Below are 13,787 nucleotides of genomic sequence, written 5' to 3'. Positions count from 1 at the left end.
ATAAATCAGGCGGGCGACAGGTGCGGGCGGGCGGGGGGTCAAGGGCGGCGGGGCCGCTCCATGGGCGACGTGTGTCCCCGCGGTGTCCCCGCGGTGTCCCCGGCGCTGCAACCGGAGCCGCCGGCCCCCCCCAGCCTGCCTTAAATAGAGACACGGCGAGCGGGGCCGGGGGGGGGGGAGCCCCGGCTGCGGGGGGGGGCGAGGGGGGTCGCTAATGGAAACCTCCCGTTTTCAGGCACTGCCAAGATTTACGTACAAGTTTATATACAGAAAAAAAAGGCCGAAAAAAAATAAAACAAAAATAAAAGGAGGGAGAGGCCGGGAGGTGATGCCCCCCCCCCACCTCTCCCGCAGTATGTACAGGGCTGGGCGCTCGTATTTACAAGGGGGGGTTTTGTACAGGGGGCGAAGGCACTGGGAGAGCCCTAGAAGGGCAGCGTGTCCATGAAGATCTTGTCGACGAGGGGGGGTGGCGGCACCAGGTCCTCGAGCTTCAGGTAGAAGATGCGCTGCAGCCCCTGCGTGCAGAGCGTGCGCAGCTCGGGCAGCTTGCCCAGCAGCTTGGAGAGGCCGCCGGCGCGCGCGCCCTCCGCCCCCGCCGCCGCCGCGTGCTCCTTGAGGCAGCCCACGATGCGGTTCTGCAGCTCCTCCACGCGCCGCGGCTCCTTCAGCCCGTGCCGCTCTGCCAGGGGGAGAGCCCCGCGAGTGACACCGCTGCACTGGTGGCACCGCGGTGGGTGCAGCGGTGCAGCAGGGACAGGCAGCGGGGCAATGGCAAGGGGGGACAGGGACTGGTGCAACAGGGACCAGTGCAATGGCATGGTGCGGACAGGGACTGGTGCAATGGTGACACCAAGACTGATGCAGTGGTGGCACTAGGGCTGGGACTAGTGCAGTGGTGCTGCAGGGACAGGAACTGGGACAATGGCATGGTGGGGACAGGGATGGGTGCAATGGTGCAGCAAGGACTGATGCCAGCATGGCAGGGAATGATGCAAGAGCCTGATGGGGACACAAATGCAGCAGCATGGTGGGGACAGGCGCAATGGAGGGGACAAGGACCAATGCAATGTCACGGTGGGGAACAGGATGGATGCAGCACCACTGGGTCCCCCTACTCACCCGTGATGATGACGAGGGCAGCGAGGCAGGAGAAGGAGGGCACGTCGACGTTGAGGCGGTGGAGGCTCTGCGAGAACTCCAGGATGGCGTCGATCCAGTCGCCGAAGCCGCGCACGCACTGCAGCCGGTGCAGCACGACGCCGTTGCAGAAGATGAGCTTGCCCTCGTCGGGCTTGGAGCTGCGGGCAGAGCGGGGCCACGTCAGCGCCGCGTGTCCCCACTGTGTCCCCTTGGCATCCCCACACGCGGTGGCTCCTCACCGATAGGCCAGGCGCAGGATGAAGAGCTCCAGGAAGGCGGACTCGAGCAGCAGGTCCTGGTCCTCGCGGGGCAGCTCGGCGAAGCCCTGGATCTTCTCGGCCCACTTGCGGATCACGTCCATGGAGCCCGTGAGCAGGTCATAGAACTGCTGCACGTCCACCGAGTCCTCCTTCTCAAACTGGCACGGCACCGACTCCTGGAACTGCCGCCACGGCGTCAGCGCCCGCCGGACCCCACGGTGCTGGGGATGCCGGGGTCACCGGGGATGCCCATCCTACCTTGGAGTAGTCGAGCTTGGTGGCGCTGGGCACGGAGTCGATGTGCGCGCGCACCAGCGACGTGATGAGGCTGATGGGTGACGCATCCTGCGGCTGCTTCGGCTTCGAGGGCAGCCGGCCCCGGCGGCCCTTCAGGCTGTCTGTCCGCACCACTGCAGCGGGAGGCAGCGTGAGCGCAGGGCCGGCGCCGTGCAACGACTTGGGCTGTTCTCAGCAGCGCTCCCAGCCCAAGCGCCCGCGCCGCGGGGCTCTGCCGTACCTTCCTTGACCATTCCCACGGCCAGGCACTTCTGGAAGCGGCAGAACTGGCAGCGGTTGCGGCGCCGCTTGTCCACGGGGCAGTCCTTGTTGGCCAGGCAGATGTACTTGGCGTTCTTCTGCACTGTGCGCTGCGGGCGGCAAGAGGGCTCAGCCACGGCACCCACTGCCGACAAAGCCCCTCTGTGTCGCCCCCACGACGCTTCCGCCGCGGCATCCGGCACCATGCGGGATTGCGCCAGCTCCCTGCTGGGCACCGCCTGCGGTTCCTCGTATTTCCATGTCCAACATCCCAGTGCTTGGCATCCCCATGGCATTTTCATAACATCCCTGTATCCTGCATTCCCACAGCATCCCAGTGCCCAGCATCCCCATGGCATCCTCATAGCATCCCTACATCCAGCATCCCCTTGGCATCCTCATAGCATCCCTACAACATCCCGCATCTCTGCAGCATCCCGGTGCCTGGCATCCCCACAAGCATCCCATAGAGTCTCCACCAGCATCCTCAGGTCCAGCATCCCTTCAGCATTCCCATCACATCCCTGCATCTTCCTTGTGCTCAGCATTCCCACAGCATCCCGTGCCGGCAGCCCCACATGCTCACCTTGAAGAAGCCCTTGCAGCCCTCGCAGGTGCGCACGCCGTAGTGCTGGCAGGACGCGTTGTCTCCGCACACGGCGCAGCGGCCCTCGCCCGCGCCGGGGCTCCGCGTCTTGCCCACGGGTGCCAGCGGCGGCGGCTCCAGCAGCGGCGACGCGGGGCCCGGGGGCAGCCCCCCGAAACCGCCGGGTGAGCCCTGTGCCAGGGCCAGCGCATCTGGCGGCGGCAGCGGCGCCTTGAGCGGGCCGGGCCCGGGCGCTGCCGGCCCAAAGGTGAAGAAGGGCGCCTGGCAGCCGGCAGCCTTGGGCGGCTCGGCCCAGCAGCGCCCGGGCTCGTAGCCCTGCGGCGGCGGCGAGTAGGCACCAAAGGAGCTTTCCCAGGTGGGCGCTGGCGGGAAGGCAGACCCGGAGGGCGAGGGCACCGAGCAGGGGCTGCCGTAATAGTCCGAGCCGCCGGATGACAGGGTCTCGTCCGGCGGGGAGCCAAAGGCGCCGGGGTAGCAGCCGTACACCTGGAAGTCCTCCAGCTTGAAGGCGGCCGCCTGGGCAGGCAGCTGGTAGAGGAAGGCGTCGAACTCTCCGGCGTAGCTCTCCATGAAGGTGCTGAAGCTGGGCAGTGCCGGCGCGGCCGCCAGCTCTGCGCCGCCCGACTCTGCTGGGAACTTGGTGCCGCCGTCGGTGCTCAGCAGCTCGGCCGGGTAGCGCTCGCCGGCGCCGAGCGCTGCGCTGCCATATTGCGCCTGGATGCAGGGCATCGCTGTGGGGGGAGCGGGAGGGTGTCATGCACGGCCCCCGGGCACAGGAACTGCTGCACGGCCGGGAGCACGCGCGTGGCACAAGCATGTAGTGAGTTGGACAGTGCTCTGCAGCACTGCTAGCAGCCACGGGGACTGCTCTGCACTAGGTCACTGCATGGGGCACCGGGCTGCTGCATCCCTGTAGTGAGTTAGGGAGGTCTCTGCACACTGCAGGAATTGCCCTGTGCACAAGAGGCTGAAGCACTGGGATGCTCATAGCAGTGAAGGGGCCAAAGTCACTGACTGAGCTGGGGTAAGGGGCTCCCGGCATAGGGGGCCACAGGATACAGGGGAGGTGGCCGGGATGGAGCAGCAGGTGAGTGAGGAGCTGCTGCCATCCCTGGGAAAGGTCACGGCGCAGCCAACGACCGCAAAGGACATTGCCCAAAATGCTGGGCTAGCAAAGGGGCAAAAGGTAACTAGGCTGGAATGAGCTGCCTGGGACACGGTGGCACCGCAGGGCTTGGCTGCGTTGTCCAGCTGTGGGCAGGGGTGCCAGAGGCTGGGAATGCAGCAAAGGTAGCGAGGGACAACGGGGCCTGTTTGCTGAGGGGCCGGGGTCCCCCGTAACGGGAGCCCAGCTGAAAGCCAAGCCGCCGGGGGCCGCGTGACACCGTGTAACTCATCTCGCAGACCTTTAAAGGTCACGCTGCGCCCGGCCCCCAGCGCTGCCACAGGGCACCCGTGCCAGCTCGCCCGCTGCCCCCGCACCATGGCCTGGCAGTGCCACTGCCACCACTGAGCTGGCACCGAGATACACCCGTGTCCTCCCCATGCCACTGCTGTCCCCCAGAATGGAGGCTTGGCCCTGCCGGGGGTTGCAATGCCATGGGACATGAGCAGAGCTCTGGGGGGGATGTACGGGGAGGAGGGCGCATGTGGGACGTGCCAGCGGCCGCCTGGCCCTGAGCCCCCGGGCAGCGGCCCAGCCACCTGCGGCAGCGGCCGCGGGCGCCCCCGGCACGCTCGGCCTCGCCGGCAGCTCCACAAATGCTCCGGCTGTAAATCACAGGCGCGGTGGCGGTGGGGGACGCGTGTGCCAGTGCTGTCCCGGGCACCGTCCTGCCCCTTGGCTCAGACGAGGACGCGCGGGCGGGAGGGCCGGCGGCCACGCTGGCACAGGGCCCAGAGCAAGCGACTGGTGGCACCACTGTGGCTGGGCCCAAAGTGCCCTGGGGACCTTCCCAGTGGCTGTGCATATGGCACCGGGCATGGCACTATCCCTGCTGCAATGCCTGCAGTGCCACGTAGGGGCCAGCGTCCCCATTGCCATGTCGTGGTGCTCCTGGGGTGATGGGCGCCCCCGTGGCGATGCCCGCAGCACCGGCTCCGAGTGGGCCGGCTCTGGTGCCACGGTGCAGAACGGGGCCGTCCCCCAGGACCCGACCCGGTGCCGGTGGGTGCGGGTGTGGGGGGAGTCCCGGGGGCACCCCCAGCCCCGGGAACACCGCAGCGCGGCCCCGGGAGGCTGCGGCTCCTGCTCCAGCCCCGGGGTCCCGGTAGCAGCCGCGGCTCCCCCTCCCCAGGTGTGTCCCGTCCCCGGGACTCCGCCGTGCACGGGGCTCCCGGCCTCGGTGCCCCCGGCACGGCGCGCTCCGTGCACCTTGCAGTGCACCCGCCGCCCCTTCCCTCGGCTCTCCGCGGTGCTGCGGGGACACCCCGTCCCGGAGACACCGCGACGCCACTCTCTCCTCCGCTGCCACCGAGCTCTGCTGTCCCGGCGCCACCGGGACACCCCGCTGTGCGCCTTGCACAGCGCCTGCTCCCCGCGCTGCCACGCACCGACCCGGGGACATCCCTGCCAAGCCGTGCACGGTGCTCGCTCCGCCAGTACCGGATAAACTCCGTGGTGCCACCGAGCCACCCGGTGCACCCAGGACACCTCCGGGACATCGCTGCCAGCCCACGCACCTTGCGCGCCACCCGCTCCCTTAGTCCCGGGCAAGCCCTGCGGTGCCACCGGGCCACCCGGTGTTCCCGGGACTCCCCCGCGACACCCCATGCACCTTGCGCGCCGCCCGCTCCCCCCGGGGCATTGCACCCCCCCCGCGGTGACGCCGCCCCCCCACCCCATGCACCTTGCAAGGCGCCCGCTCCGTACCCGGTGCCGGTGTCGCGCTCGCCGCCGCGCACCGAGCGCCCGCCGGGGCTCGCCGGCCCCCGCCACTACTTTCTCTTAAGCGCTCGGTGACGCAGGCGGCGGGGGCCCCGTGACGCACGCGCGCGAGCCATAGAAGGCGCGGGGGGGCGGGCGGTTCCGGTGGCGGCGGGGGGGCGGCGGCGCGCGGGGGGCCGCGGCCGGTGACGCACGCGGGGTTCCATTGACGCAGGAGGCCCCGCGGCGGCGGCGGCGACTATAAATAGAGCGCGGCCCCCGGCTAAAAATAGACCGGGCGCCCCCCCCGCTTCCATCCTCCCCCTCCCGCCCGCCACACGGGGCCTCCCGGGGGAACCGGCACCGGCGGCTGCGCTGAGGCCCCCTCCGGCATCCCCCGTGTTCCCCTCCCCGGTTGTGCTGATCCTGGGGGCATCCCTGGTGTCTCCCCCGCCCGATTCCGGGCTTTCCCCTTCCTCCCGGTGCTTCTCCTGGTTCCAGGATGGCCAGTTCCCCCTGCCGCTCTGCCGGTGTGCTCCGTTGTCTCCTGCATGAGTGTCCCCGCTCCCTCCTGGGGTCGGGACGCAGGTGGCCTCCTCGGTGCCGATATCCCGAGTGTTCCCAGTTGCTCTCAGTGCCGGTACCCGCTGCCTTCCCAGCGCCGATACCCCGGTTCCCGTGGTGTCCGGGCTCCCCGGTGGTGCCACCCCGCGCTCGCCAGGTATCCCCGGGGACCGGGACCGGCCCAGGGAGCGCGGCGGGCGGAACCGGGGCGTTCGGGGCTGGAAGTTCTATGCCGGGCCACGGAGTCGCTCAAGCGCTCCGGTTCGGCGCAGCAGCGCCAGGACGGAGGGCAGGATTCCGGGACGCGGGGCAGGACCCCGTCAGAGGGGCCGGGAGTGCGCGGAGAGTCCCGGGGCCGGGGGGCTGAAGCAGCGGCTGAAGATACGGGAGCCCGCGGAGAGCGGCCCAGGGAGGAGCCCGTCCTGGTCCCTGTCCTGGCTCCGGGTCCCGTCTAGGTCCAGCGGGAATTAGGTCAGCGGCACGGCCGGGGCGCGGGTCGCAGCTCCGACCCCGGGGGCTTTGCGGGCAGCGGGCCCGGGGCGGGCGCCCGGCCGAGCGGCCCCCGGGCGGGAAGGGCCCTGGCCGCGGCGATGGAAACTTCGGTGCGGGTTGGCGGCGGCCCCAGCGCCGCCCCGGCCAGGAAGGCAGCAGCGGGCGGGGAGGGCGGCGGGGGAGGCGGCGGCGCGGCCCGGGAGCCCTTGCGGCTCGGGGTCCCTTCCCCATTTGGGTCCCCGCCGCCCCGGGAGGGAGCGTTGAGCACCGGGGTCGCCCACAATTGCGGCAGCTCCGTCCGCTCCGTTCGTCTAGAGCCGGCAGGATTCGGCCGCCCCGGGTCCGGTGCCAGTCCGCGGCCCGGTCCGCAGTGCTCGTTCTCGCGGGGCCAGGGCCCAAGCACAGCGGCATCGGCAGTGCCACCTCCCCGAAAGGCCACCCCTGGCAGTGCCACCGCCTGGGCAATGCCGGAGTCCGGCAATGCCAGCCCAAATGCCAGACCCTCTTAGGACTTCTAAGGCCCCTCTGTGGGCAATGACACCTCTAGCAACGCTACTCTCTGGCGCTGTCAGCCCACGGCACTGCCAGGGAACAGGAGCGGCCACCTGGCCCTGTGTCACCCAGCCCTGCAGAAACGAGGGGCCCCGAGGGCCTGGTCGTGTGGTAGCCCCGCGCGGGTCGTGGCGACGGGTGCCTCCACCGGGTCCCCCATGGGCGCGGAGTCACCTGTCCCCCCTCACGGAGGTGTCACCGAGATGTCTCACTGGTGACAGTGCATGGAGGCAGCAGCCGGTGACGAAGGAGCGCGACACCGGAGGGGAACTGGGGCTCACGGCCACCGGGGGATGTGCGATCACCGGCGGGCGCAGGGTGACAGGGCTGCGCCGTCCCTGGGGATGCACTGGGAGCCCGTGGCCACCGGGGGATGCCCGGCGCCGGGCGGGAGACACCGGCACCAGCGGGGGCGAACGCCCGGTCACGGCCAGCAGGAGCCCACGGCCCCCTCCCCGCCGCCCGTTACCTCGTTGCCGTCGGCTCCCCGTTCCCGGCCCCGCCGCCGCCGCCGTCGTCCCGGTGCCCGCGCCCGGCTCGGGCCGCCGCCGCCGCCGCGCTGCCCCATCCGCGCCGCTGCCGCCGCCAACTACGGGCGGGGGCGCCGTGACGTCACGCCGGGCCGCTGACGTCGTGGGAATCCCGGCGGCGTCACGGGGAGCCGCGCGCGGGGCCGCCCCGGGGATGCCCCGGCGGGGCCGGGCCGGGGGCTGCGCGCGGGGCCGCGACCAGGAGCAGCGGGGCCCGAGGGTGGCAGAACCGGGGCCGGCAGCTCCGGGCATCCCGGTGCCCCGGAGAGGCTGCGGGGCTGGAGAGCAGATGCAGCCGGAGGAGACACGAATGCCGGGGGAACCCCTCACAGCTCCTCGGTGACAATTCAGGTGGCAATTCAGGGCACCAGGATGGGGAGGGGGACACAGCAGCTGCCTGCATTGCCACAGCGCAGGCCCATATTTGCTGGTAATGACAGGGTGGGCAGCTGCACACAATGCCAGCCCTGTCTGGGCGCGCGGTGCCCGGCCCATGTTCGCTGCAGCCTCCTGCCAGCGCCGCAGCCTTGGCTCCTGGCTAAAAATAGCACCGTGGCGGGTGGCACCTGCTGCAGGGACGTCCCATGACCAGGGTGCCCCGCGCTGGCAACGAGTGCCCTGCCGCGCGCCTGGCTCCGTCCCATACCATAAATGTCCAAGCGAAGAGTCACACTGGCACAGGGACAAGGCAGGAGCGTGGTGCAGAGTGGGTCTGGCCCCACGCACACCCCCAGCAGCACGTGGCCCACACACGCACCCGCTGCACACCCTGCCCCATGGCACTCACTTGCCCACTTGCCTGCATGCTCACACACACTGCCCTGGGACGCATGTTTAGGTGCATGCAGCATGCACCTCCTACACACACACGCACATGCAAGCCCACCGCACACCCACACAAGCCCCCCCGCCCCTGCAGTCCAGAACCCCCCCTGGCATCTGCAGCTGTTTGGGATCCCGGGCTCTCCCCTCTGGGACCCTGCTGGGCAGCAAGGCCAGTGCCAGGCCTGTGGGCACAGAGCCACATGGCACCACAGGGCTGCCCTGGGGCACCTGCATAGACAGTGCAAAGGTGGCTGCAGTCCTGGCATGAGCTGGAGGGGAAACTGAGGCAGCAAGTGAAGCCCTGCAAGAGCCAGGGTCCCCTGGATGTCCCTGGGGCTGACACAGGCCCTTGGTGATGTGCCAGGCCTGGACGGGTGCAGGGGCCATGGGGCCTGTCACGCTCCATGGTGGCCCCCGCGCAGCCCCAGGCCCCCGGCGGCAGGAAGGCCGTGGGGTGGGAGCGGTTTTCCGAGCTGCTCACAGGCTCCCAGAGGAAGCAAGGCCGGAAGCGGGACTGGCTGCAGCCCAGCAGCGCCAGAGCCTGCAGCCACGGATGGAGACGTCACCAAGAGCCAGCGCTGGTCCCTCCATCATGGCGAGGGGCACAGAAGCCCCTCCAGCCCCAGCAGCTCAGGGTCCCTCTGCAGCTCAGTCCTTGCAGACATCTGTGCCCCAGGGGGGACCTGGTGCCCCCATGTCTTACCCTGCACAAGTCGCAGCCACACGAGGGTACAAAGAGTCCGTGTATTGGGGCAGGGGGGCAGCTGGTGCAGGGCAAAGCACCCCCAGGCAACAGCCCCCTGTAGCCACATGGTCCCAGGGAAAGGGGAGGTTTCCTGAGATAAAGCAGCTGCTTTCCTGGAGAAAACCCCGGCCAGGCCAAGGCCTCTGTTCCTCTTCCGTGTCCCAGTGCCACGAGTGCTGAGCTGGAAACGGGCCCCAGGGCAGGGGGAAGGACAAGACTGCACCTCGATCCACAGCCCATCCATCTGCTGGGGTGGGGGAGCCGGATGGGGGGCACCATCTGCCTGGGCGCAGCGGGGCTCAGCCCATGCAATAAATAAATAAATAGCGGGGACTAGAGCTGACTCTCCTCCTCCTCGAGCGAGCGATTCAGTCCCGGGATGAACTTGAGCAGGCGCCGGCGGAAGCTGCTGTGTTTGCCCTTGCGGGGGGCGGCGGAGGGGACGCGGGGGGGCGGCCAGGGCGCCCCGGCAGCACCTCGTAGGCTGGCGCTGCGGGCCAGGGGGGCTCGGCCCGGCGCGGCCCCGGCGCCGTCCAGGGACTCGGCGGAGGCGAAGACGCACGTCTGGTAGAGGGAGTCGTCGCTGCCAGCGCTGAGCCGCGGAGAGGAGCCCCCGGGCAGCCCCACGCCCCGCAGGCACCAGCGCAGAGACTCCAGCGTCGCGTAGATGCTGGGGTCCTTGGCCACCACGCCTGGGGGGACAAATGCAATGGGTGAGAGGTGACATCAGGGGGCTGCCAGCATCTGTCCCCCTTGCTATGTCCCCTCACTCACCACGCACCAGGCGCTGCTCCTGCACCATCAGCGAACGGTACTCGCCCCACTTCTCGTAGAGGGTTTGCTGGGGGTGGGGGGAACAGGGTGGGTGAGGGGGCTGGGTGGGGGTGAGCACCCTGCTGGGGGGCACAGGACCCCTCTCCCAGCCCCCAGCTCACCTTGAGGTACTGCAGCCGGGCCTCCAGCTCGGCCCTGCGCACTGAGGTGCCGTAGAGCGTGTCCAGCCTGCGGGGCAGAGCCGGGCAGGGGTGATGGGGAGGGCCATGGGGACATCAGGACACATGGGACATGGTGAGGGGACCCAGCCATCTCACCTGAGCACATCGCCCGAGTTCCTGATGATCTCCACGATCTCCCGGTGCCGGACGCCCTCCACGTTGAACCCGTTGACGCCCGTGATGGTGTCACCTGTCGGGACAAGGCTCAGATGGATGTCTGGGCCCCCCCATCCGCTCGCTGCCCAGAGAGGGGGGCACTCACCGGCTTGGAGCCCCGCGGCAGCGGCCGGGCTGCCGTCGTGCACGCGGCACACGAAGGTGAACATCTCCACGCGGTTCCTCTCCTGATGGTGCAGCCCGTAGGTCTGGAAGGAGGCACCGGAGTGAGGGGCACTGGGGGTCTCCCACATCTCCCCACACCCACCCATGGGAGCCTGTGGCACCCAGGCGGCTCCATCACTGCTAAAAATAGCGCCTGGCTCAGAGATGATTAAAAATACCCTGGGCCAAGGCAAGAAGCCGGGAGGCCGCAGGGCTCACCTGGATCTCGAAGCCAAACGCCTCCTCCGCCGCCTTCTCCAGCGTCACCACCCGCCTGCGGGGAGCCACAGTGAGGGCCTGGCCACCCCCCGGGGTTGCAGGCTCTTTGCTAACGCCCCCAGCCTCGAGCTTTGCGGGAAGCGGGGCAGTTCCTCTTTCCTCCTCCCATCGCTGTGGCAGCCCAAGCCTGCACCCACTGCTCCGGCTGCAGCCCCAAACAAGTCCCGGTCCTGCCCCTCCTGGGCTGGAGCGGACCCGGTCGGGCCGGGCCAGGGCTGCTCCTACCTGTGCTCCTGTGGGGAGTCGCACGGGGAGCGGCAGCGGCTCCCGGCGCCCTGCGGGAGGAACGGCCGTCAGCGGGAGGCGCCGTGTCCCGTGTCCCCCCCCGGCCCGTTCCGTCCCGCAGCCCTCACCCCCCCTGCGCGCATAACGCGCCTCTTATCCGCACGCGGAGCCGCCCCGGCGCCTGCCCCGCTCTGGCGTCCGGCCGCGCGGGCACAGAGGGCCCCTGTGTGCGCCGCATGGTCCGACTTTTTCTCCTTTTCTTCTCCTTTTTTTAAGCACAAAACCACCCGTTGTCCGAACAATCTCCCTTATTGTGGCCGCGGCGCCTCCTCCCCGACGCCCCTTCGAGGCAGGACGGGGGAGGCCGCCCGGGCCGCAGCGGGAAGCGGGGGGAGCCGCCACGCCCGGCCGAGAACGGCCGCTCTCATGGCACCCACGGAGAGGCCCCCGCGGCGCGCGGGGCCTGTCGGGGGCCGCAGCGGTTCCCGCGTGCTCCGGGGCGCAGCGACGCGCGCGGGACTCCCCGCTCGACCCAGCGGGGTCCCCGTCCCGGTCTCCCCTCGGCCGGCGCCGCTCACCTTGCGCACGCGGGGCAGGGTCCCGCCTGCGGCCGCCAGCGCCCGGTAGACGTCGGGGGCCGCGGGGTCCGGGGCCGCCTCCTGCCCGGGCAGGAGCCGCTGCTGCCGCCGCAGGGTCATGGCCGGGCCTGGGGCCGCCGCCGCCCGCCGCTATAAGGACCCGCGGGGGGGAGGCGGGGCCTGCGCAGAACACGCCCCCTCCGGCAGGCTGACACGCCCCGTTTGTCTTCAAACCACGCCCCTCTCGACGTAGACCACGCCCTATCATCTACAAACCACGCCCCTCTCCGCAGCAACCTCTCCTTCTTTATCCCAAACCACGCCCCATTTGTCCACAAGCCACGCCCATTCCATGGATCCACGCCCCCTTGGTATACACCGCCCATTTTTGCCACTAGGCCCCGCCTCTCGTGCTGGCCCCGCCCCCGAGGTGCTGTTGCGCTGGAGAGCACGGGGCGGGGGGGGGCAGGGAACATCGGGGGGAGCAGGGGACACCGGGGGGGGGCAGGGAACACAGTGGGGGGGAACAGGGGTCACTAGGGGGAGCAGGTGACAGTGGGGACACAGGGGGGTCCTGGCGCATCCCCCCCGTGGGGCAGCAGAGGGGACTTGGAGGGGGCCCCCCCGGCCGCTTCAAGTGGAGCTGGGATTTGGCCCCCGCTCCAGCGCCCGCAGCGGGAACTTCCCGCCGGAGCTCAGGGCTTTGCCCAGATGTTTATTTAAAATCGTCCAAAAAACATAACCCGGAGACGACGGTGCCGGCGTCGCGCCGGGCCCGCCGCCCACGGGCCCTCCAGGGGCTGCCGGCGGCCAAGGCTGCTCCGGAGCCGAGCGCACCGGCCTGGAGGGCGCTGGACAAGCAGGGGAACAGCGCGGGAGCCCCGGCACCGGATCCGGGGAAAGGGCAGGAAGAGCCGGGAACGCCCCGTGTGCCCCCCTCACTCACCTGGTGCTCCAGGACGGGGCGCGGGACCTCGGGAAGGTGCCGAGCGTCTGGGAAGGGCTCGGGAAGCTCAGAGGCAGCGCAGGGAGGGCAGATGGCAGCTCCCCTCCTCGCTCCCCCCGCATCCATGGGCTAATTCCCTGTCTGAGCCCCCAGGGCCCCCGGATTTCCTCCCCTTCATCCCTCCACAACCCACTCCGGGGAGCTCCAATTAAGGAGAATTAGCAGCAAGCGGCGCCTTGGGAGCAAAGAGGATTTGGGGGACAGGGACTGTCCCCAAGCGGCTCTGGGCCCTTCTGGGCACCAACAGCTGCTCACGGTGCCGCTGGGGGCTGAGGGGGGGTTAAGAGGAAGGTCCAGGATCCAGTCACCTCCCACACCGCATTCCCGGGCACAGGACGTCGCGTTGCACAGGGAGAGACCCTGGTGCCGAGGGAGAGACAGGGCCAGCGCGCGTGAATAAAACCAACTTTTAATAATGTACAGCAGAAATCGACAGCCTTGTTTTATATTAAACAAAAGATTTCCTATATTACACCATATTTACAGTTGCATACTGAAGAGGTAAAGTGTCTAAGTGGCTATTTTACAGTCCATCTCTAATAAAATGTACAAAAACCAAAGGAGGAGGAGGGGCAGGTTAAGTACCAAGAGATCTGCTCTGTGGGACCCCGCGGGCCGGAGCCTCCCGTGCCCCGCTGGACCCAGCACCGCTTCGTCTTGCCCAGGCGGTGCTGGATGCGGAGCTGCAGCTACCTTGGAGCCGGGATGGGCTTGGGAGCCGAACAGGGATGCGGCTCCAGGCTCCGGCTCTGCACTGGCTGTGGCTCCCCGGGCGTGAAAAGTGCTCGAAATGCTACATGGGCAGCGTTCCCGGCGGGAATCCCGCTCCATCCCGCGGCGCTGGGTAGAGCGGGAGGCAGCTGCATGGGTGGCTACAGAGGAGCGGGCCCGGGGGCCGCGCAGGGTTCGGAGCCGGGTTTGGCATCCGGGAGAAGCAGCCGGGAACGGGAAACGGGGGCTGCGCGGGGCCGACCGCGACGCTCGCGGCCCTCGTACCTAGTTTGCCGTGGGCTTCCCGGATCCTGCACGCGGAGGGACGCAGGAGCCGCCCGGGAAGCCCTGGCCGAGCAAGGAGGCGGCAGGAAGGGCAAAGGGAAGCGGCACATTCACCAGGCGGCCACGGCTCCGCGGGCGGCTCCGCGGCACGATGCAAAAAAAGGGCTCCAAAGAGGATGCAAAAAACACCGCGCACTCGACACAGATAAAAATCACAGACAAGAGAGGGGTCTGGGAGAGACAGACACACGGCTACACAGCAAGAA

The 13,787-nt window shown here is 69.3% G+C and overlaps 2 protein-coding genes across 2 annotated transcripts; both read right to left on the bottom strand.

Annotated features, from left to right (window-relative positions):
- Window positions 1–422: 422 nt before the first annotated feature.
- On the bottom strand, window positions 423–3,276 carry NR4A1 (nuclear receptor subfamily 4 group A member 1). Its single transcript, XM_088520664.1, has 6 exons — window positions 2,527–3,276; window positions 1,921–2,050; window positions 1,662–1,813; window positions 1,383–1,585; window positions 1,123–1,301; window positions 423–682 (listed from the first exon to the last, which is right to left on the bottom strand). The coding sequence occupies exons 1-6, from the start codon at window positions 3,274–3,276 to the stop codon at window positions 426–428; spliced, it is 1,671 nt and encodes a 556-aa protein (XP_088376790.1). The 3' UTR covers window positions 423–425.
- A 6,145-nt stretch (window positions 3,277–9,421) lies between these two features.
- TAMALIN (trafficking regulator and scaffold protein tamalin) lies at window positions 9,422–11,639 on the bottom strand. Its single transcript, XM_088520637.1, has 8 exons — window positions 11,520–11,639; window positions 10,942–10,991; window positions 10,657–10,711; window positions 10,379–10,481; window positions 10,213–10,306; window positions 10,057–10,123; window positions 9,896–9,962; window positions 9,422–9,813 (listed from the first exon to the last, which is right to left on the bottom strand). Exons 1-8 carry the CDS (start codon window positions 11,637–11,639, stop codon window positions 9,455–9,457), a joined length of 915 nt encoding a protein of 304 aa, XP_088376763.1. The 3' UTR covers window positions 9,422–9,454.
- Window positions 11,640–13,787: the final 2,148 nt, after the last annotated feature.

This window comes from Tinamus guttatus, unplaced genomic scaffold (genome assembly GCF_059628265.1).
Source record: "Tinamus guttatus ecotype Peru unplaced genomic scaffold, ASM5962826v1 Tinamus_guttatus_pri_ptg000096l, whole genome shotgun sequence".
NCBI lineage: Eukaryota > Metazoa > Chordata > Aves > Tinamiformes > Tinamidae > Tinamus > Tinamus guttatus.
Note: the sequence above shows the minus strand (reverse complement) of the source record. Positions and strands in the feature narration are given on the sequence as shown.

Bases quoted from the DNA above. Each gene is read 5' to 3' on its own strand.
- NR4A1 (XM_088520664.1), bottom strand. From the start codon at position 3,276: ATGCCCTGCATCCAGGCGCAATATGGCAGCGCAGCGCTCGGCGCCGGC. The intron at 1,814-1,920 runs GTACGGCAGAGC...CTCCCGCTGCAG, and splicing joins CGTGGGAATGGTCAAGGAAG to TGGTGCGGACAGACAGCCTG. The intron at 1,302-1,382 runs GTGAGGAGCCAC...CTCTGCCCGCAG, and splicing joins ATCCTGCGCCTGGCCTATCG to CTCCAAGCCCGACGAGGGCA.
- TAMALIN (XM_088520637.1), bottom strand. From the start codon at position 11,639: ATGACCCTGCGGCGGCAGCAGCGGCTCCTGCCCGGGCAGGAGGCGGCC. The intron at 10,992-11,519 runs GTGAGCGGCGCC...TTCCTCCCGCAG, and splicing joins CCCTGCCCCGCGTGCGCAAG to GGCGCCGGGAGCCGCTGCCG. The intron at 10,307-10,378 runs GTGAGTGCCCCC...TTGTCCCGACAG, and splicing joins TGCCGCGGGGCTCCAAGCCG to GTGACACCATCACGGGCGTC.